Source organism: Hydra vulgaris, chromosome 01 (genome assembly GCF_038396675.1).
Source record: "Hydra vulgaris chromosome 01, alternate assembly HydraT2T_AEP".
Lineage (NCBI taxonomy): Eukaryota > Metazoa > Cnidaria > Hydrozoa > Anthoathecata > Hydridae > Hydra > Hydra vulgaris.
This window is the reverse complement of record NC_088920.1, coordinates 24,610,324-24,635,281: the sequence shown is the minus strand read 5'-3', so window position 1 is coordinate 24,635,281 and position 24,958 is coordinate 24,610,324. Positions and strand designations below refer to the sequence as shown.

Genomic DNA, 24,958 nt, shown 5'->3' with positions numbered 1-24,958 from the left:
TTTTGTCCATCTTTTTTTTTTTTTCTCGGATTCTTTTTTATTTTTAATATTTTTCTGGGAATAAACTCGATGAGATTAAACTATATATAAATATATAGTTATTGTAATGGAAATATACACAAATAACCCAAATAAAGTAAAGTGGTTTCTTGGTGACTAGACTATTGATCTTCTGCAAGTTTCTTACTTTCTTTAAATGTTGGTTAACTTTACAGCCTTATATTTTTTTGTATAATTTCAAAGGCCCTTTAAAATAAAGTTATTTTAAATAAAGTTATTATATATATATATATATATATATATATATATATATATATATATATATATATATATATATATATATATATGTATGTATGTATATATATATATCATAAATCACTATATCACTTTTACTATTTTTACTGCAATTATTATTATTGTACCACTAATGTTACTAATAGTGTAGTTACTATTATTACTACTGTTATGATTAGCTCATTATAACTAATACCATAACTTCTATTATTAGTAGTATAATTATTGTCATTATTATTTTTATTATTTAAGTATTCCAAGAAACTTGGATTCTCTCAATTATTTTTTTTAGAAGTATGTTAGAGCTGTTTTTTTGTTCACATTTTTCTGTGTTTAATGATAGTTTATTAGATTTAAACCAATTAATTAGTTTTTCAAGTTCAATATTTACTGTTTCAAAAAGTTCAGTAACAATTTTTAATGTATAAAATAAATTGGTTTTATATGGAAACATTGCGACATTTAATTTATTTGAGGCTATTGGGAGATCATAATTTTATATTAAAAACAGCAAGGACCCCGCAATCTAATTTAAGTAATTTTAAATAGTTTTTATCATGAGCAATTACAAACATTTGAACCATTTAAAGGCGACACTTTTTATCCCATATTTTTTCATCTTTTTAAGTAAGATTGTATCTTTTACTGTATCAAACGCTTTATATAAGTATACACATACTCCAAGTACGAATTTTTTATATTCAAAGGAGTCTTTTCTGTTATTTATATAACTTAAAAGTGCATGCTCGGTCGAGCGTTGATTTGGAAACCAAATTGTTTTTCCTACGAAATTTTCTTATTTACTAAGTATGACGCCTGTTTACTTTTAAAGTTTAAGGATTTTAAATACTTTTGTTATTTGTTTTTAAAAAAACCATATAATTCACATAAATACTTGAAATTGTATTTCTTTATATCTTTCAATAGCTCAGCTACGGTTAATGAACTTTTGTCTTTTTGGTAATGCTGTTAATAGAAAACGATGTTGCAAAAAAATTAAATTCTAAAAGTATAATTATTAATCTTTTTGCAAACGTGAAACACGTAGCAACCATTTTTTTGACTAACGCGAATGAGACACTACCTACTTAATAGAACTTCTTAATTGTATTCCAATTATAATGCATATTTAAATTTAACCATAAATTTTATTGTTTTCATTTTTGTGGTTTCAGTTACTAATTTAAAAAGTTTTAATTTCTAAAGTTTTTTATCTATAAGACTTGCAAAAACCTGTTTCCTGCGAAGGATAATAAATGCTGGGTCTTCCTAACTCTATTTATAGGTTCTTACTTGTTCTTCCTTGATAGCGGCTAAGCAACTCCTCCTCTTATCTCCCAATAATGGTATATCTTGAAAACTCAGCCTAATAGTTTTGAGGCCGGCTTAACTCTGTGGTAGCTCAAAGAGAGGCTTGTTCCGTTAACAGTTATCAGAGTATTATTAGTTACAGTTTTTTGGACAATACTAATCATTCTCTCCTTGATAAGGCATAACTATTCGCAAAAAAGTTTTCCTCTAATTAGACTCTAGAATCTGATGACTTAAATAAATAAATATAATACTCTTGCAATTCAAGTTAAACAAGTTAGCCCATTGTTAAACATTCAAATTACTCCGGCTTCCGTTACTAAAGTCTTTTCTTAATTAAACTCTTCTACAACTTTTGGTCCAAGACAAACATTCCTCTCTTGCAAAAGTGTTCTCCATAACCTCTTTGATTCTCTCGAAAATATTGAATAAGTGCGTGACTAAATCTTTTTTTTAATGCCTTGTGGAAAATAGCATTTGTGGATAAAATTTTTAAAAATTGTGGAAAAAATAATGATCCCTCAAACTATCGTCCAATCAGTCTTCTCCCTAATATTGGCAAGGTGTTTGAGTATAATCTAGAAAATTACACATCCCATCATAAGTATTTAAACTTACTCTCTGACAATAAATATCGTTTTCGATCTTCTCGTTTTATGGCTGGTTTGATAACTGCTGTAAAACGGAAAGATTCTATTGGCTACTTGTGCATTAAATAAGGGGGGCAAAACAAGAGCTATTGCACTTGACATATCTAAAGTTTTGATAAAGTTTGTTATGCAGGTCTTCTTCATAAGCTTACTTCATGTGGTGTATCTAAGAAAAGTTTTAAGATTATCAATTACTCTTTTTCTAATCCCAGTTTTTAAGTCATCCTCGAAGGTTAACTCTCTTCTTCATTTCCAGTAACTTCTAGTGTACCTCTAGATTCTATCCTTGTTCCTTTATTGCTTAATGTCTACATTAAAGATCTTCCTGAAAATCTTTTGTTTGTCCTGACAATTTTTTTTTCTAGTAACACCTAACTTAATATTTGTTGCTTTGTTGCATTGGTAATAAATAAGATTAAAATGAATTTTTTTTGCGGTATCTTGTGAAAAGCACTTAAATATTGATTTAAACATATTTTAACCAAAAATTTGATGATATTTTGATGACCACATTCTAAATATATAATTTCTAGCTCTCTTATTTAATATAAACTTTTACTGTAGTAGCAATTACAATGTCTGTAAAACGTGCTGTAAATAGGATAGCCATTATAAATCCTTAAAAAAAAATCTTTAGTGAGCTTAGATATTTTTAATTCTCTTTTGCTCTTATTCTTAAAAATAAGACATAATCCATTGGTCAGTGAATCCATGAGCAACATTAGATTTTACAGCCTACGCGATATTTTGCACAACACTGTATTAAAAAGATCTTTTGCCATGGGTTGCATTGGGTTAACTGCGAAGTAAAAAGTGTTATTTAAATGAAAAAAAACGCAAACAGAGTTTGCTGCGTTTAACCTCGGTTTTCAACTTTCTTCAAAAATCGCCTTATTTTCTTGTAAAAATTTTGTTGCAAAAATTGATTTGTTTCTATTCCTGCTCCAACTGTTTTACAATTTAAAGCTTGTTGTACAAGTGACATTATGCAACTCTTTTGAAAAATAAAATTATTAGATGCAAAATTGTTTTCTAATTACAAAACTTTAAAATCACAAACTAGCTTACAAAAATATTTTTAAAGTTTTTGGTTAAATAATTTTAAAACTTTGAAACTTAGAAAAAAAAACTTTTTCATTTTACTGTATGCTACGTAGCATATTATTAACAGATAGTATAGATTTCGAGTTTTTTTTTTGCTACTTAATACAAACCGCTAAATTTTTAAAACATGGTTTTAAAAACCTAATAAAAGTAATAAGAACTATGTTTTATTTATGTCAGGTCTTTTGTGTTAATTGAAATTGAATGCAAGTTGAGTTAATATTTATTTGATCTTTAATGATAGTTGCTTCATAAAACTAGACCTTTTTTCGCTACTATATGAAGTCGTTGGATAAGAAAGTTTTCGGCTTCTCTTAAGGTTTCCAAAATATAAAAAAGTCCGTATAATATGTTTTCGGTAAACAGTATGCATGTTTGAGTAAATAAAAATGTTAGCGCAACTATTTGCTGTATGAGCAACTTTTAACCATGAATTTATTTGAGTTAAAGTGGGACTTGAATACATGCTGTTCTTTGTCGACAAAATAAATAAATTGTATCCTAAATAAAACAACTCTCTAGGGAAAACGAGCAAAGTAAACACTACTTCCATTGTAAATAAAATACCCATAATTTTTTTAGACTGCTTCAGACGCTCGACTCGATCTTCCATTCTCTTAAAACTTGTATTACGCTTTTTCAATGTTTTGAAAATTTTTATGTTAGTAAAACTAAACACCGTTGCAAACAAACATAGACGCAATATTATAAAAATGCAGTTTGGTACTCCATAGCTGTTATTGTTTGGATACGGAATTTTACATATCTTTAGTATTGGATCAAACTTCAGTGCAAAAATGTAAGGAAAGTAAAAACAGGTTGATATCACAATATTTATTATAAATGCTATACTAACAGTTTTTCGTGATAACGTTCCTCGGAACGGAGTAACTATTGCTACATATCTATCAATCGCAAATGTTATAAGTAAACCAGATGAAATTGATGTCATTATTGGACCGATTGTTGGGAAAATATGACAACCAAAGTTACCAAAATCCCATCGACTAAAGTTTGTTAATGTCCAATATATATATAATGATGGATTTAGCATTGAAGACAATAGATCAGTTATGCCTAAATAAAGAATTAGCAATTCGGTTGTTGAGCGATGATTTGACTTTAATTTTCGTCCAAATACATAAATGACAAACAAGTTTCCAACTACTCCTATACTCAATATCAACGTAAACGCGGTAACAAGAAGCCCTTTTGAAGTAAGGTCTGCATTTTTTAATGGTCTAGACGTAGTAACTTCTGTAAAGTTTGGTGTCATGATAGGTTTAAATAAATTTTCTATTTACAGCAATGAAACAATAAAAACATATATAAATAATTGTTATGAAAAGGATTTATTAAGACATTAAGACAAAAAAAACTGTCAAAATTAAAGTTGTTCACTATACTTTATCAAATGTTAAATTTCAAATATTAAGCAGGTAAAAATGTTACAGATAACTTCTAAAATAGAAAAGTTAAATTCTAAATATTGGTATATTATTTATAATTATAAAATGGAATTATATGAAATAACATAGTTCATATAACCCCTTTAAATATGTTTCCAAGTTTTAATTCTTAAAAAGATTTTTTACATATTGTTTATCTGCTAATTTGATATTTTTAAAACACTTTTTTAGTTTATAAATCTAATTTCAGTTAAGTATCGTGTACATAATTATATTAAAATCGACAATAAAATATAAGTAAGTTTACACCTAATTTTAATAAATAGTAGAAAGATAACAAAAAGCAAAAATATATATCGCTTTTAAGAAATAGAAAATTTTTAGATTAATTTTATTATTATTTTGCTTGGTGTACCCTTTACTTTTTATATTGGTGTGCTTTATTTTAACAGTTTATATATATATATATATATATATATATATATATATATATATATATATATATATATATATATATATATATATATGTATATATATATATATATATGTATATATATATATATATATATATATATATATATATATAGTATATATATATATATATATATATATATATATATATATATATATATATATATATATATATATATATATATATATATATATATATATATATATATATATAACTATTAAAATAATGTATTTTTTTCACATAAAAATGAAACATACATACAGCTGTGGCCAAAAGTCTATTCTATGCTCAAATATAACTGCATTTTGCGTCATTTTGCTGTTTTAAGCTTGTTGCCTAGAAACCAAAATGAACCTAATGAACCAAAAAGCTTTTGGTTTGATTGATTGAACTAATTGAGATTTATTTTAAAAAATGAAATAGTTTTATTTCTTATTTGTTTACGTTATGTTCTTTGTTTACTTTAGATCGATAACTTTATACTAAAAATGGAATTTTCACCTAAAAAACGTAGTCAGACTGTTGCATTAGTTAACTCGGGTTTAGAACAAGCAGCTGCGGCACAACATCTTAATGTTTCCCAGCAAATTGTGTCACTGACAATGAAATGTTAGCGAGAGATAGGTGATGTGAAATCTAAACGTCTAAACGTCATAGGTTGTGATAGATTACTTTTTAGCAGGAAATTCAAACATTACACTAGTGAAATATGGAATGAAGTAATGTTTAGTGACGAAAGTAACATGAAGTTATTTTCTGCAGCACCAAGATATGTTCCCCGTCCTGCCAATAAAAGGTTTGATTCAAAGTTTTGCATAAGAACTGTTAAACATGCAGCATACTTGATAGTATGGGGCAGCTTCTCAGCCTCTGGCGAAGGCTCCCTCTACTTTCTCCCACAAAATACCACTTTGAATACACAGAAATATATTACCATTCTGTATGAAAAGCTTTTGACAGTTATGTAGATTCACAACTGCAAATTTTTTATGCATGACGGTGCTCCCTGCCATCAAGGAACTGTGTTCGGAATCGTGGGGTTGAGCTTCTAGGTCCTTGGCCGGGGCAGAGCCCAGACCTTAACCCCATCGAAAACTTTTGGCACATAATGAAACTAAAGATTGATAAAGAGAAACCATCAAGTTTAGGTTATCTTCGTGCCATCATTACACGAGTGTGGTGCGCAGACATAACAGTTGATATTTGTAAAAATCTCGTAAATTCTATGCCTGTTAGAAACGCTGAAGTAATTAAGAATAAGGGACAGTGTAGCAGATATTAATGATATGTAAAACTGAACTATGTTGCTGTTATGTAATTTTAAACAATGTTTTGATAAACTGCGAGATATGGTAGAGACACTGTGTCCATTTAAACTTTGAATTTGTTGAAAAAACACGAATACAACAGACTTTTGGCCACAACTGTATGTATGTTTCATTTTTATGTGAAAAAACTAGAACCTAGTCCCTAGTATTGCAGTCTTTAAGAATCCAGTTTCCAGTATTTTATTTCTATCATTTATTATATTTGCCTTATTTGCTGTAATGTAAGCATTATAATATAACCTTTAAATGTGTTTTTAAAAATATTGCGAAGTGAGTATTAAACTGCTATTATTGGTTCAAAGTTGTAAATCTCACACCTTATAATTACTTACAAATTATTAATTAATAATATAACTTTTTGGATATTGCATTTCCATAAATTACTTTATAACTATTTTATTTCATAAACTTCCATTAAGGGACTATATTAAGGTTTATTAGTTTTTTAAAAAATAAACTAATAATTAAAATACTTCGTTTAACAATAAAATTAGGCTGACATATTAATAAAAAATATTTAAAACTTCACAACCTGTTGAATGAAAAAGTATAACTATATTATACTAAGTTATAATAAATTTTAGCTCTTAAAGGCTGCTATAGTGGATATCTGATTGTTGTATATGTTGAATATTTAAATGCTGTATAATACTTAAATATAATAATAACTTTTCAAGCAATATTGTGCGTTACCACCTAAAATAAGATTTTTTTTTTCTTGAAATTCTTTAACTTACTTTCAAGAATCCTTTAGACTTATGGTTTGATGCTAGCGGCGAAAGCTCCCAATTTTAAAATTATTGATTATATTTAAAAAAACAATAACATTTTTTCGTACTCTAAGACATTTACATAAGTGGTTTTATGGTATTAGGATAATAATTTTATTAAATTAAGGGTTACTTAAGGTTTCTATTGAGTTCAATGATAGAATAAGTAAATAATTCCTTGAATTTTGCGACTTCTTTTACTTACATTCTAAAATGCCGATAAAGATTTTTTTTTTTAATTTTTCAATAACACTATTGCTATTTGTGAATCATCAATATTTAACAAAAGAAAAAAGGCACAAAAAAATGAAAAACATTATGTTTGTATGTTACTATAAAAGCACAATTAAGGACAGGCAAAAAAAAAAAAATTTCCAAAAAACTTGGCCTTATAAACTTAAATTTAAAAAATGTTTATAACTAATATTAAAACACATAATTTTTCAGTATTTTTAACTTCATTTTATTCTTTACCCTAATTAAAAGAAATATAAATATATATTTATATTTAAATATATGAAATATTTCAGCAAAATATGAAAAAAAATCCGGTGGAATATAAAAAAATTCATCAAAATATAAGCAATCGATTCACATTAGAAGTTTTAACTGGTTACTAAAAAACAAAAAAAATTGTGTTTTTGTTATGACATTTTTAGAAATTGTAAAAAGTTATGTACCAAATTTAGGTATTTCCATGCTTATGTTAAAAACTTATGTCAAATGTTTTATAAAAAGTGATGATTGTAGTTTGGGGACAGCAATATATTAAAATGTTTGATGAGTCTACCCCAAATGTTTTGGTATTTTATTTATAAATGATAGTAAAAAAAAAATAATAATAATAAATAAATAATGAGGTGATAAAGTTAAATTTTTTACAATCATTCATAGAATCGAAAATATCCGAAATTTTTAGGAAAATTTTTCTCAAATTTTCGGGAAATTTTCTCAACTACAATATAAAATATTCACAAAATACAAAGAATAAAATCTTTTTTTGAATTAAAAAATTTTATTGTGTATTATTTTTGTAAAGTCTTTTAATGAAACGAAGATTTTTTGTGTAAAGATTGCATATAAAGTTTTTAAAAATATAGATAAATTTATTATGTAAAAAACGATTGCATTAATTTTATAGATAACCATATTTTTAATCAGTGAAAATTTTTAAAAAATGCTCCGTTACTTTTGACCTTTCATTAATCAATAACGTCGTTTAATCAAGAAAAAATTGTTGAATATTGTAAATAATCAATCAAGTTATTTTATAAGCAATTTTACAGTCTCCAGTAATTTGAAGGCCAATATAATAGACATTGAAAAATGCCCCTTTTCCTTTAGGGATAGGGTGCAAATTTTGTTTCACCAAATTTTGTTTCAACAAAGCTTACTACGGGAATTAACGTCAATATGTTTAGCAAATAACAGAATAAAACAAATTTAGAAAAATTTGAAAACAAATTATCATAGTTGCTACTTATAGTTACAATTAAAGAAAAATCAACAAAATACCAAAAAAAGTGTTTTTCAAAGAGGGCTTTATAAAAATTTTATAATCATCTTCACAATATTTTACCATAAAATTGTCCATAACAACTGTCTAAATAAGACATAAAACTTTCCCATTAATTATAAAATGTTTTCCTTTTTTTTTTAAGTTTTCAAAATTTCACAATTTTCTAGAAGTTTCCTGGAGTTGAAAACTTCCGGGAAACTTTCATCCCTAATCATTTACTGAATTAAAAGTCAATAGGCCGGCTTAATAAAAAAAAAGCAATTGCTTATACTCAGCGTTTTTGAAGTAATTGTTTAGCTTTAAGTGAATAAAAATTTGAGCTAAGTCGCTCAAACTTTTATTCACGTAAAGTTAAGCAATTCACTCCAAAAACGCTGAGTAAACTCAGTGTTTTTGGAGTAAGCAATTTACTCCAAAAACGCTGAGTTTCAGCAAAATTGCTGAAGTTTTTATTTACATAAATCTGACCAATAACAAAGTAAAAGCAATCGCTTTTTTTTATTCACACGGCCTAATAAGTGTCAAAAAGTTGTGACAATGTAGTCTTTAAAACCCCCTCATTTAAAGGGAGGTAGGGAATTTTACATGGTCTTAATTTTATTTAATGAAACTTCAAATTTACACGTAGATATGCTTTTAAATTTTTTTATACTGACATTTTTCATTTGATAATATAATAACTGACAGTGAATCAGAGCCTTTTTATTGTTTGAAATAACCTCCAGACATAATGCATACTTCAAACATTTATGCTTGTACTCATGTCAAATAAAATTTCTTTGCAAAAAATTGTGATGATTGAAGTCTGCAAAAACCATCTTCTTGGAATCCCGTTCCCCCCCCCCCATCCTTTCTCCCCTCTCTGCCCCAAACGTGAGAGAAACAAGGTGATAAAATATTTTTTATTAATAGTCTTAACTCAATAACTAAACAAGATGATAAAAAATTTTTCTAGTACTTTAAAATAAATTTATATTTATCAATAAATTTTAAACTTTATACAAGTCTTTTAACGTTTAAACATTAAAAATGCGCTTCCCCTCCCCCACCCCTTCTCTCCCCCCTCCTTCAGAGTCATAAAAAAAATTGATATTTTTTTTATTAGTTGAAACTGAATTACATTTTCGGCTATTATTTGATCATTATACTTTGAAAAAAATTTTAAGGTGGTTCATCCACTTTCAAAAAATATACTTTAAAATAATCGATACGAAAATAAAATAACAATAACACAATTTAAAACAAATTTTGATTGCTCAACTTTTGCTTCACTTACTCCATACATGTTACGTAAAAGTGGGTATAATTTAAAATGTATAACATTAAGTTCTATATACCCTTTTGTTTTAAATTTTTTACATTAATTTTCTAAAAGGTATGAAAAGGTCTTAAACCAAAATTATGCGTTGAAGTTACATGGAATATTTTAAAAGTAATTTTATACAGAATTACAAATTTTTTTAAGAAAAAAAGTCAAGAAAAGTTTTAAACATACTTTGACGTCATATTTACTTGGCATAAAAGAAAGGAATTGCTTCAGCGTTGTTTCTTCAATGTTATTCATTTTAATATTAGAAGCCTAAAAAAAACTTTGAAAATTTTTACAATAACTTAGAAGAAGCATCGAATATTTTTCACCTAATATGCGTAACAGAAACGTGGTGCAGCTCTGACGACATTGCATTGAACGCAAATCTCCATCGCTCATACTTTGATATGTTCCCGCTTCCAGGCAAAACAAAAAAGCGAGGTGGAGGTGTTCTTACTTATGTAAACAATAATTTGCAGTTTATCATCAGGCCTAACATGAGTATTTCTGATGGCGATAAAGAGAACTATGGAAATTATTACCAAAAAAAACTAAAATATAATTTTAAGATGCTGCTATCGCCCATTATGAGTCGCAATTAAAAGTTTTAATTATTTTTTAATTAATGATATTATAAAAAAAGGTCTCCACGAAAAAAAAATTAATTATTAAATTGGTGATCTAAACTTTAATTTTATTACATAATATAAATAGCAATATTACATAATTACATAAGCACTATTACATAAAAAGCAACATTAAAAATTTTCACAACGATTTGTTTGAAAATGGAGCAATTCTTTTAATAAATAAACCTACAAGGGTAACAACAAAATCAGCTTCACTAGTAAACAATTTTATTAGAACCGATACTTCAAGTACAGTATTGTGCAAATTAGTTCGGACAGTGGTTGAAATAACACAATTATTTTCCACATTAAAGTTTTATTCAAAAAAAACATGCCAATGGTACAAAATATGAAATAATTAATAGGAGATTTGACCTCCTTTTGCTTTTACAAGCATTTGAACACGATTTGGCATGGATTCGACCAAAGTTGAACACATTTTAGTCACTTGCTCATCATGATACCAGGTCCTAATTACAGCACTAATTAGCTTTGCCATTGTCGAACAGTCTTCTTTCAGGAGTCTTTGTTTGATTATAGCCCATAAGTTTTCAATGGGATTGATGTCTGGAAAGTTTCCAGGCCAGCCTAAAATCTCCAGTCCACTTTCTTCAAAGAATGTGCGCATTTTACGTGAAGTATGGCATGGTGCGTGATCCTGCTGAAAAATGCCATCTCCATCAGGAAAGTCCCTTGTCATACTAGGAAGCAAATGAGTCTCCAAAATGTTTGGGCGGATGTTTGGGTGCTTGTTGAATATGTCTTGACCGAAGCGGTTCACCTTTGCTTCGTCTCACAAACTTTGACCTGTAGCCATAGACTTCAAAATGCGATTTGTTGGAGAATACTACTTTTTTCCAGTCGTCTGCTGTCCATTGAGAATACCTACGTGCCCATTGAAGACGTTTTCTCTTCATAACCGATGTCAATAACTGTTTCTTAAGAGGTTTTCTGGCAAATCTGCCAACTTCAAGGAGCCTTCGCCGGACAGTTGAAGAAGAAATTTTTACGCCTGATGCGGACAAATCTCTCTGAAGGTCTGCACTTGTTTTCTTAGGATTCTTTATACTTTCTCTGATGATAACTGTATCATCGCGAGGTGTTGTCTTGCGTTTTCTTCAACATCTTCCTTGTCGCAGTGTTCAAGATTCGCCAGTGTCTTTTTTTCTTTTCAAGATGTCACCAACGGTTGACTTGGCCACCTTCATTTTCTTAGAAATCTGTCTAATGCTCAAACCAGCATGTTGTTTAAGAGCTATAATGCTTGCACGTTTCTTGGGAGTGATGTCCATTGTGAATACGAGGTGAATAATCCGTCACAACCTCCGTCACAACCTTTCTGCACAAAGCCTGGAGTAGCACTGAAGCCACTGATGCGTTTGCTAGAATGTCTTCCCGGCAGCAAAGAGTTGCCAGACACCACTAGACTACAGTAAAACACTTATTTATCTGAAAAAACAAGAGAATCTTTAGTATTATAGCTATAAGTTGGGCTTATTGTGAAAATTATTTAAAGTTTGCCACTGTCCGAACTAATTTGCACAATACTGTAAATTGCTTATAAAAGAAATTGCGAGATTTGTAAAACAAATAAAAATATAAAATCACGATGGGTTACAGAAGATTTAAGAAAATCCTCGAAAACAAAAGAAAAACTGCATATTAAATACCTAAAATTTAAAACAATTGAAAAATAAAAATTTCTATGAAACTTATAGAAAACAGTTTGAAAAATAAAGAAAAAGTATGTTGAAGTATGGGAATGCTAAACAAATCAAGACTTTTTTAAATAATTATACTTTAACTCAATTATATTACTCATTTATTGATTGCCATATTAATTATGCTAATCCTGCATGGGGTGGTGTAAATAAAAGTACACAAGAACTTCTTTATCGTCAACAGAAGCATATTGTACGTCTTATAAACTTTGCCAAGCCTCTTTTGCTTAAAATGAATGTTCTTAATGTATATCAACTTAATGTATTTAATATTCTTTGCTTTATGTATAAATGTAAAACTAACACTTCCCCTTATCCTTTTAATAATTTATACTCACATAAAAAAAATAAAAAAATAAAAATACTATCTTCGAAATGAAAACTTTACCCAACAAACTTTTTCGCATACAAATTTTAGTAGATCTTGTATCTCTTATCGAGGAGCTTTTTTATGGAACAAAATAGTTTTGAAATATTTTGATTTTACTTAAGAAAGGAATTACAACACATTCAAAAGAAAACTTAAAGAGATAATTTTATCTCTCGATAACATACTCTTATATTTTTAATTTTTATAAAGTAAAATTTTTAAAATTCAATTCTTTGTATTAACATATTTGATTGTTATATATCTTTTACGTTTATTTATTTTTACTTTCGACGAGAATATATATATTTAACACAATAAATGTAACGATGTAGTTGAAAAGCAAAGCGGTTCCTGACGAAAAGATCTTAAGGTCTTCTACGAGATCTCGCGTTCTTTCTCTAACAAACTTAAATAATCTTGTAATCATTCTATTACATTATTTTGAAATTATTATAATTGTAAAACAACTAATATTGTAAAACATTTAAAAAAAGAACAAAAAATTATTAATTAAAAAAATAAAAAATAAATTTAAAAAAAATTCTGGTTTAAAAAATTCTGTCAATAAAGTCTTTTATTGTATTACAAGTAACCAATTATTACAAGTAACCAAGTAACCAAGTAACCTAGTAACCAAATATTGTATTAAACTTATATTTTTCCGGTAAATTTAATTTTTTTTCAAATAACTTATTTCCAGAAAAAATAATTTTTTTCCGGTATAACAACAACTTTTTTCCTGTAAAATGTTTGCGGCAAGAAATCAGATTGTTAGCAGTAAAATTATTTTCCGTTATTCAAACTTTTAAGTAGAAAATTTTTGATTTTCAGTAAAAAAAAAAATTTTGAAAAATACTTCAAGTATTTTGGAATATAATTCCAAAAGAAATTATAATCTATTTTGAATTAAATGAATGGTTTTAAAAAAATCAGTTTTATTTGAATTGAAGATTGATATTTAAAATTCACATAAACACATAAACTTGTTCTGAACTAATCTTCACATAAACTTTATACTTTATCCAATAGATTTAGATCAGGGTTATAGATAACCATCAGGAATTATTCACTGAATCAGCAAGGCCTTTTGAGCCTTCTTTTTAAACCTGGCTTTTTCTTTTGGTGCATTTGAATACTTTTGGCTACCGGAGGTGAATTGTACAGTTTCAAACGTATTGCTATTCCTACTGAATGCTTACAGGAGTAATTTTTGAAGAAATGAGGACAAGTACATTTTGCATTTTGCCAATTGTAATCTTTCATGTGAACCACCCAAATTCTAAATTGGTTCTTAACAAATTCATCAAAAGTGACACGATTATAATTCTTGTAGATCAAAATGTCTTCTTTTTTAATTACATTTTTCTCCCCACTTGGTATTTAATAAAAAGTTTCTGCTTCTTTCTTGGATTTTACCCATTGGTACGCTGATGTCTTCGAAACCAAACTGATTGTTGTTGTTTTTGAAAATAATCTCAGATTATTTTTGTAACCAAAGAACCAGTTTTCAATTATATGCAAAGCTACAACTTTGAACTTGCTTATAGGAAATTGTTTATGAAAGATGTACTCATCTTTTATTACTCTGTTGCATGACTCAAGACAGTTGTTAGTGGTTGGGGTGAAATGCCTATAGTCCTCATACCAATTGGAGTTAGTGTTGACCCAATCTGTTTTGAAGTAAAGTAAAAACAAATGTTCTTGGTCATCCCACTTTTCTTGGTCATCCCACTTTTCTTGGTCATCCCACTTTTTGAAAAACAGATTGATGGCAATTAAGAAAGATTTTGGGCTGGATAACTTTTGTCGTGTTTCAATATCTGTCAAAATTGATGTTTTGTTCTCTATTTTTGTCATGGATTTAATTTTCTGTGAAACATTTTGGTACATGTGTCCCTAATACATCACGATTTTGTGTTCTTTACCAAAAACTAACATAAAAGCATTTTGAATGAACTGAGCAGCATCAGATACCAAAAATCTCAGGAGTCATAACAACTTTTTCTCAATGCTTTAAATAAAAATATGAAATCTCCAGTTTTTTCAGACATACAAACTCCTATGAAAAAATGATGAAAATGGCGTTTAGAATCAGATGTATCAACAACAAAAACTGAATAGCCTTGCCAAATAAGTTTGTAAGTAGCATCAGCATGGATGATCTTTGCATCTTGGCCAAGACTAAGCAAATGTATGGTTGAAGCAAAGAATCTGAAAAGCAATTCTTCTTCATATGTCACTGTATAGGACACAATAAATGCTGTATGTTCATCCTTTGGCACTGACGAGTTTTCAATAAGCCATTTTTCCAATTCACCTTGACTGACGTTAGTGACTCCAAACCTTTTCTTTCTCATTTTTGCAAGGATGTTATTCAGTTGTGTTTGAGATGGTACACAAAAGTCATTTTTGGCCAAATAGTCACGAACTTTGTTAGGTTTCATTTGCGTATTAAAAAGTTTGTTGATTTCTAACTGAACTTTTTCAGAAAGTTTACCTCCTCTTTTAGTGTCAATAGAATCATGTCAGTGTTATGAAGTTGTTATGTATGATAATACATTAGATGAAAAACTGTCTTACAAAAGATAAATACTTGCAACACATTGAATTCCTTTAACTTTCACAAGATTTCATCGGTAGTAATCTTTTTTTTTTTTCGAAAATCAAAACTCCAATTTTTTTCTTTGTTCAAAAATTCTTTGACTTCATTTAAATTTTCTAATTTGCAGTCAAGTTTCTTTTGCTTGTAGGTATTTTTTTTTTTTTTTTTTTTTGGAGAACTAGGTAGTAATTCAGCTTCACCTTCTGATGAGTATTGAGAAATAGAATTCATAATTTATTATGATTAAAAGAAATCTAAATATTGCCCTAATAATTGAAAAAAATCTTACATGAGTAAAATGATTTACCTAGCTGCTGCTACTACTACTACTACTACTACTACTACTACTACTACTACTACTACTAATAATAATAATAATAATAATAATAATAATAATATTAATAATAATAATAATAATAATAATAATAATAAATAGGTATATTATTATAAAATACATGCATTTACATATCATCATATATTTATTTTATAAACTATTTCTGTAATATTAAAGAACTTTATAAAATTAAATGTTCCTTACAGTTCATATAAATAAATATTATATATATATAATATTATATATATATATATATATATATATATATATATATATATATATATATATATAAAATTTTATTTACTTGAACTAATATTAAATTACGAAAAAAACGTATTAACTACTGGAATTTAGGTTAATTACAAGCGATTTATTTACTTACCGGAGATTTATTTATTTTTTACTAAAAATAATGTTTTTTTGTACTGGAATTGGTAAAAAGTGAAACCAGGAAAAAAGCTATTTTTTACTGGTCATTTAAATTGTTGCATTTAAAAAACAGCAAAAGCACTTTGCAAATTTTAATTTATCATATGGTCCCAAAATGAAAATATCATGTTTTAAAATTTCATATGTTGTTATAAAAAGTGTGAAAAAAAAATATTAAATTATTTTAACACACAATTTAGACAAACATTAAACTTTGAAATGAGTTTAGTTTATATATCTAAGAACTTTATTTTTTTTCATAACATTTGTAGAGTTATCTAATTTATTTAAGTAATTATTGCTTTACGTGTATCGAGTTGTAAGTTTGGTAATTTTTGAATTTTTGTAAGTGCTTGCCAATCCAATATCAGTGTTATATTAACAGCTAATGCAATATCAGTGTCATATTAACAATGTTAGCGTCTATGTGATATATATCTAACCATAAACAAAGCTGAAGTAAGGCATTTTTTGTAATTTAATATCAAGAAGGATCTCAATTTATACAATACACATACACGTCAACAAAATAGGGGTAAGGGAGGATCTAAAATTTTTTGGCTGTTGTTAATAAGCGGGAGGGGGGATCAAGAAAAGTTAATGTCAACAATGTTACTTTTTTTAATATATTTAGTTACTTAAAAATAGGGAAAAAATATGCTTTATTTCCATTTTCATTTTACTTTGGGGTTGGGGAGGTAATAATTTTATAGGAATGGGGGATCTCTGCAAGTTTGACAAGCTATTGACAAAAGAGAGAAGGAGGGAGGTAAAAATTGCCAAAAAATTTTTGACATTACTAATTTACAGTCCTCTATATAGTTTCTCTGCAACAAAAATTCATCAAATAATTTTAAGATACCTTTGAATAGTTTTCTCTAAGTGTTACTTTATTTTATAATAAAACATTTCTGATATTTTTAACAGAAGATTGACTCATTGCTCTTACATCCGGGGTAGAGAGTGAGGGAAATTTTTTGGGATATTTTTGGTTCCCAGGCTCCAATAACCGCAATTTTTTGCAAGCCATTCATATTTGACAAAAGTCTGAACATTTTTATGTTTTGAGTTTGCACAATGCCTTAAAGTACTATATCTGTAACATAAAAAAATCTTCCTCACCAGCCGACCTAAAAAATAAAATCCTTGACCTGAAAAACCATTATTTTATTTTTAAAATACTGTAGTTACATTTATAAACAGTTTTTGCCTCGTTTTTTCTTAAGCATATTGCACTCTCTTGATCATTTTATATTTTTTACAAAACAGATCAACAATGTAATATAATATATAATACATATAATATTTAATTATATATAAAAACTATACTAAATAATATGTAATGGAACTACAAGTTTTATGATGATAAGCTATCATCAGTCTTATCAATTTTTTTAAATAAAAATAAACCGTTAAAAATAATAAGAGCAACAAAAGAATGAGTATTGACGTAGGAGCAAAGCAAAGAAGAAGCTTAAAAACTGGTTATTCGCCGTTTCAAATTAGGCGAGAAGAAATTTGTTTTTATGCCCTGCACTTAAGAATTATTTTAATCTTTTGATATAAAAATATTAAATTTTAGAATATTAGAATTTTATGCCCTTAATTAGCAGAACTTTTTTTAAAACAGAATAAAATAAAGTTACAGCTTTATGGTAAGTTTGAAATCTATTTTAAATGCACACAATCGTCAGATTATAAGAAACAATAAAATATGTTGTCATAATTAATTTTCTGGCTTAATAAAAATTTCTGCCTTATATTAAGCCAATAAGCATACCAAGCTAATGTATGCTCCAATGATCCTGCTCACACTTCCATCAATAAGATTTACATTAGCATTTGCGAAAATTTACATTAGAAAATAAAAAGAGGTTTTGAAAAGAAAGCTATAAAATTTTATTCTTTAAAACACCAAACATGTTAAATAACAAGAGTGAAATAATATCTGAGTTCAGGCATAGAAACAAATTTCCTCCTCCCCATTTCATAAGGGGTAATTTAGAGCTATGAGTTCTTTCTAGCCAACAACACAGACAAAAAAATTTATTTAACTAATAACAAATGATTATGCTAAAAGTCATAATTATGCTAAATAATAATAATAATTATGCTAAATAATAATAATATTTATTCAATGGCTATACTTTAAATATTTGTGTAAACAACAGTGAAAGGAGCTAAGTCTACATGACCAACTCAAACAATTACGAATTGACTAGTTTTAATTTGTCTATTTAAACTGCAGTAAATTACCTAAAGTTTAAAACTATTACATTTTAAATAATACAAATAAATTTCTAATACTTGCTTCAAATTGATTTTAACCATACAAAATTTTTCATGCAAAGTTACATTTTAAAAAAGTGTTTTTAGTTTCTTTCTAAGAACCATGTTATTACAACAACAAACTACAATAGAGACTTAATAAAAAAATCCATAAGAACCATGAATAGAAAAGTCATAAACATGATAGATAAGATCTAGGAAGGACAATTAAAATAAGATTTGAAGGCACGTTTTTCAAAAAAAAAGTTTTATTTCTGAAAGAATGTCTGAGAGCGAGAAAAAGGGCTGTTATGATTAAACAGAAACTTTTTTTTTATATTTATAAAAATTACAAATAATATACCATGAAGTGGAACTTTTCAGTACAAACTATAATAAATAATTTATTTAATTTTTGATTTTAACTAATTTAATTATCAAGCGTAAATATCATTAAACATGAAGAAAAAATTTAATAAAAAACTATTTTTGGATTACCAGAAAACATACCTCGGAGACATTGCATTAATGATGAAATCGCATAAATAATACTTCCATTTTTATAAATATAACCTACATTTTACAAAGAATTGGAATTTTATATAGAACGCAAGATATTAAATTAGGATCGCATACTAATAGGGTTACACAGTTTATTTAGTATAAAAAAAGATAAACTTAGTAAGTAAATAAAATTAAGAAATCTATAAGTTGATTTATAATATAAGATATGATAAAATGAAAGAAGTATTCTAAATGCACTGTATAGTTTTATCTAAATTATAACATTTAAAAAATTTGTCATGAAGTCATGAAGTTATGATAATGTAGAACCAAAGAGATTGTAGTGTAGTGGTAGAGCGCTTGCCTTATAAACGAGAAGTTTCGAGTTTGATCCCAACCACGTTCCTCGAAGTACCGCGCTTAACTAGTTTCTCCGGCGCTTTGTCCGTCAAGGTTCGTGTTTCAGAGTTAGAGAGTTGAATTAACATTTAAGAATGTAGACATTCCCAGCCGGCATTTGGTCCTAATAATACGTCTTTTGAACGTTCAAAAGACGTTCAAAACGTCTTTGAACGTTCAGAAGACGTCGTTTTAGAACCAAATGCCGGCTGGGAATGTCTACACCCTTAAAACAAATATATTTTGGACTCTTTATTTCTTCTTTGTTATATTATAATCAAAATCCAAAGCAAAATTTTAAATTTGTTTTATTTAGCTTTTAATTAGCTCAAATGTTTTACGTAGCTTTAAACAATAAATTATAATTAAGTTAACTTTAAACCCGTATTCAATGAATTTTGTAACATAAATTTCATACTCAAATTTGATTTGAATAATTTTTGAGTTTTCTATATATAGGGTAAAGCAGAGCAAATTGAGAATGGGGGAGTTGTGCTAAAAGCTTGTACCCGGTACCATTTAGTGATGACATTTTACGTATTTATTGGAATTTATAATAAGGCTTTTTATTCTCTAAGTCTTAAAGTTTCCTTTGTAACTTACGCTATTTGTCAATAAAGATGCCTAACTTACGCCTCTAAAGCAGATTTAACACGGTAAACTTTAGACAATATCTTCTCAAACAAATCCAAAAAATTTTTCATTCAAGTTAATCTTTAGGAAAGGCAACTTCAAAAAATATTTCTTTTACATACTCGTTAACAGATTTGTAGCGCGCATCGTATTTTTTTAAAACTTAAATTTTTATATTTAAATTTTAAAGTGATGTTTATTGCTGTGAAATTAGCTCATAAGAAAAAGTATAAAAATCTCGGCTTGGCGGGGTCGAAATTTTTGAAAAGATAAAAATGTCGGCTTAAATTCAAGACTGGGTCATATTTTGCCAATTTTCTAAAAAGAAAATTTAAGAATGCTTTTGTTAATCCGTACTAAAATTTATTTTTACCTATAATTTTACTTGCTTTACAGTATGAAATAAACACGCAAAACAAAATAGGCACAAACGAAAAAAAGCCCGGGTAAGCAAAAAAAAGCGATTGCTTTGAATCAGCATTTTTGGAGTAATTGCTCAGCTTTACGAGAATAAAAATTTGAGCGATTTTACTCAAATTTTTATTTACGTAAATGTGAGCAATTACTCTAAAAAAAAAGCAAATGCTTTTCTTTTTATTAAATCGACTTGAACAGCAAATACTAACGCGAATAACAAAACTCAACAAAGACCTGTTTGCAAAATAGAAAAATTAAAAGGCAAAGTGCAACAAGTACACTTTCAATAACAAAATGCGACTTATAATATTAAATATCCCAGTGGGCACGGTATGTAAAAAAGACGTCTCTTGAACGTTTAAGACGTCTTTTGAACGGCTTTTGAACGTTTTGGACGTGTTTTGAACGTTCAAAACACGTATTTTTTAGGTCCTGTGCCTACTAGGATGCCACTAATAATATTTTAGTATTTTGTACCATATTTGCGCCTCCAAAAAAAAAAAAGTCCTCAATTTCTAAAATGTTATTAGGACTTTCTTGTTCTCGTGGGGGAAGGGGGTGGATGCAAATTAAAAATCAAAAGAATATTTAAATAGTTACAAATTATTAGAATAAAGAATTAAAGAATGAAAAAAAAAATAAAGTAATAAGGTAAAACCTAATTCTTAAAGAGACAGGTGTTAGAACTTTAAAGTTTTTAAACAGATAAACGCAAATATATAAAAATAATATTAGAGTTGTAGATCATGAATAATTTTTATTATCCTTAGGTTCAGCTAAAAGTTTTTGTAATGCTAATCACAGATTTTCAAAAAAAGTGTGATTATTAGACTTGATGATTTGACAAATTGACTTATTATTTGTAGTGTAGCAAGAATATTGAAGTTTATTGCCGCAATGACTATGCTCTATACTTGATATATGGAATGATACCACTTTGTATCGAGGAACAACAGTCCCAATTAAAAGTTAAACTTCTTTTTTTTTGGGTAATGGTTAAAAATTAGTAATTTGAGTAACAAGTTTATTTTTAGTTGGAAACAGTTGTTTTTAATAAGCGCTAATAAAATACGTTATTTTATTCAAGAAGTGATAGTTAGATTAATTTTACCTTCGTAATTAAATATCATTATTATAACGAAGTTGACAAAATACAAAGAAAAAAAAAAAAATTTTAAGTGATTTGTATATAATATTTTAAAAATATCTATATAAATTGTTTATATGTGATATAAAAACGGAGGTAATAATATAGTGATATCCTGATGAAGTTTGTATAAAAAATTATTTATAAATTTACTTTTTCTGTTCTAATAATGAAGCTTTACACCATGACTCATTTCAACTTCAATGCAAAACAAGCTTTGACATTTCATTTTGTAAAAAAGTTTAAAATCAATTTAAAACTAATTGAAAATACCAAAAACCAAATTTAATATTTCTAAACTTTAGACGAAGATAAATTAAAATATTTTAAATTCATTTTTAAATATTCACATTTATTGAGCTTTATCAGAATAAAATTCAATTGATTACAAATTTTAAAACGCTGAGTAAAATAATAACAGTAGAAAAATTCAATTTAAAAAAAAAAGCAAAATACAACGCCAAATAATAATGATGTTTTAGAGATAAGGAACAACGAAAGTCAAAGGATAAGTTACCCAACATATTGAATTCAAACACGATAAATCTAATCTGATAATTTACGCACATTAAAACTGACGCTATAATGACGCTAAACGTCAAAGGTAATTATTTTAACGAACCTTTCATTAATTTAAATTTGTTTATTTTAATAACTTAAAAATTTCATTTTCACACAATGAAAATGCTAGTTAATTGTGTTAAAAGTTAGTTGTGATTTTTTTTAATACTTAACAAAAACATTAACTTCAATATCCCAATATTAAAACTAATTAAATATAATAATATTTACCAAATATGTAATATGTAATACCTAGAAAGATTAAAGACATGCTTTAAATCAACTTAACTACAATTAGATGTGCATGTTTATGCAATCGTAAACCATAATATAACAATATAAACTTGGTATCTAAAATAAGATCTTGAAGATCTTGTCGCCGGAACCATGTAACATAAAACATAAAAAATATGTTTAAAAAATAAAAAAAATTTTAATTTATAAACTAAACCATTTTACTTTTCAAAAATATTTCAATATGCAGTGCCGTCATTGTCACGGTTTTTACGGAGAAGAGCGCAGCGTTAAACTAAATAAAATTAAAATTTTTACAGCATTCTACTGCTGTAAAACCGGGCCAATGGCAGCCCTATCTATATGTAATAAATAAAAAAGTTATTTCATAGATGCTCAATAATTGATACAGTTACGTCTGAAAAGATTCGACCATTTATTGTTATTTTAAAAAACTAGGAAACTCGGGGACGCCTGTTTTTACCAATCATCTACATATATTAACTGTACTTATTTTGAGAAGTGAAGTGAAGCCGGGGAACCTAAAGAAGTATATATATATATATATATATATATATATATATATATATATATATATATATATATATATATATATATATATATATATATATATATATATATATATATATATATATATATATATATATATATATTACGCATCCTTAATGAATGTTTATGTTAAATGACAAATAGGTCAAATTAACAATCTAAATGTTTTAAATGTCTTAAAAAATATTGTCAAAAGTTAAAACATAAAGTTATAAATTTTCTTAAAGAACTTTTTTTTAAAAGATTTGGCAGCAGTAGCGCCATCTATACATAATTAGGGACTCGGGGAATCAGTAATTAGTTACATTACCCATGCAAGCAGAAGAGATATAGTATATCTATAATACTTCAAATGGTATTATAGTTTACTTAAAAATGCACTAAACAAATACGCGTTGCGTGATTACATAGTTATCAACCAATAGAAAATTATTTAATATGCTTTAAACACATAAAAGAAATATTTAATTCAATATTATTTTAGAATATGGCTGTAACATAACTTGTTAAACAAGGAAAAGTACAGCTTTTTTGTCATAATTTTATCTTTTAGGTCTCAAATAAAGCGAAATTATTTAAAAATTTCAAAATAACCATTTTTTTGTAAAAAAATGTAATTTAGACTTTACTTCAAAAAAAAAGACATTTTCTAAAAATGAAAAAAGGAATGCAACAATATTTTTTGATTATAATTTTTGTTTTTTGTAATGTTTTTATTTAAATGATTCATATTTTTGAAAATATTATATAACTTTTCTTTACTTAAGACCCAATCTGCCTACGTCCGAAAAAAAAACGTTAAAAAAGTTTCTTTAAAATTTTTTATAAATTCTTAAAATATACAAATAAAATTATAGATTCCATACTTTTTTACTAAGTTGGAAAGTTTTGGGCAATTTTTTCAGAAGCTAAATCTCTGAAGTTAGCAATGAAACCCATGTAAAGAAATGCAAAAAATGCCTAACTCATCATACAACTAAGTTGTATGTCTTTTGTGTTTTAATAAGCCAAATAGACATCTCGCAACAGTTTTAAAGGAAAAGATTCAAATATTGTATTATATAATATATAAATAAATGGTCAATAAAAAAAATGACACAAGAGTTTGCCAAAAGCATTTGTGGAGCACTTAGAAGCCAGAGTTTGAAAAAAATTAATATCAAAACACCCACAAAAGAAAATTTTTGTGATTGCTTGACTTTCTACATTGGCTATTCAAAATTGACAGAAAAACACCCTCTTTAACCCACAAAAGTAGAAAAAAAATGTCTCACAGACGATGCTCAAAATTTTTGTTCCTGATTGGTAGAGGATTACCTCATCAATACTCAACTGCACAATTTAGAGGGAACCTAAAATTTTTAGCAGCAAATGATGATTAAGTTGCCGAGCAGATAGCATCATCAACAAACACAAACAAAAAGACTTTTCATCATAGAACCATTCGACTTTCACAAAGCAAGATTGGAAAAATATTTTCCATACCTCTAGGTAACAAAATACGTTTATTTTACTAATGCATTTAGTTGCATTAGTAAGATAAACGTTTTACTAATGCATCGCTGTACCTAAGGACCATCAAATGGAAAACAAAAGTTCAAGGATCAAGCAGTTGTAACAGCTAAAAATCTTGCTCAAGTAAAAATAAATACACGCTTGTCCAACAATAAAATTAGAAAGTTAGTGCAAATAATCAACAACGTTAGCATAACCATAGCTTTGATGCCACTCCTTGTTGAAAATGGGCATAGTAGCAATTAGGCGCCCCTATAAGTATGCATATTTTTAACTTTAAAGCATGTTTAAAGTTTTACAAGTAAATGACTGTTTTTTTATTTCTAATATTATTATGTCCAATAGACTTTCTTAAATCTCAAGTTTTATAGTGGCCCTACAATCATTTTTTTTAAATCAATTTTAGTTCACTTTAAGGTTGTTTACCTTCTGCAACAGGTACTGGCGTGAAAAATGAAG

The 24,958-nt window shown here is 27.1% G+C and overlaps 1 protein-coding gene across 3 annotated transcripts; it reads right to left on the bottom strand.

The window, feature by feature from the left end:
• Positions 1-3,163: 3,163 nt before the first annotated feature.
• On the bottom strand, positions 3,164-21,878 carry LOC105843641 (melanopsin). Of its 3 annotated transcripts, none has more exons than XM_065787744.1 (2): positions 21,773-21,878; positions 3,164-4,655 (listed from the first exon to the last, which is right to left on the bottom strand). In XM_065787744.1, the coding sequence occupies exon 2, from the start codon at positions 4,633-4,635 to the stop codon at positions 3,583-3,585; it is 1,053 nt and encodes a 350-aa protein (XP_065643816.1). In that variant the 5' UTR covers positions 4,636-4,655; positions 21,773-21,878; the 3' UTR covers positions 3,164-3,582. The 3 variants fall into 3 exon arrangements, with proteins under 3 accessions (XP_065643816.1, XP_065643814.1, XP_065643815.1); XM_065787742.1 differs by lacking the exon at positions 21,773-21,878 and adding an exon at positions 19,030-19,060; XM_065787743.1 differs by lacking the exon at positions 21,773-21,878 and adding an exon at positions 10,353-10,505.
• Positions 21,879-24,958: the final 3,080 nt, after the last annotated feature.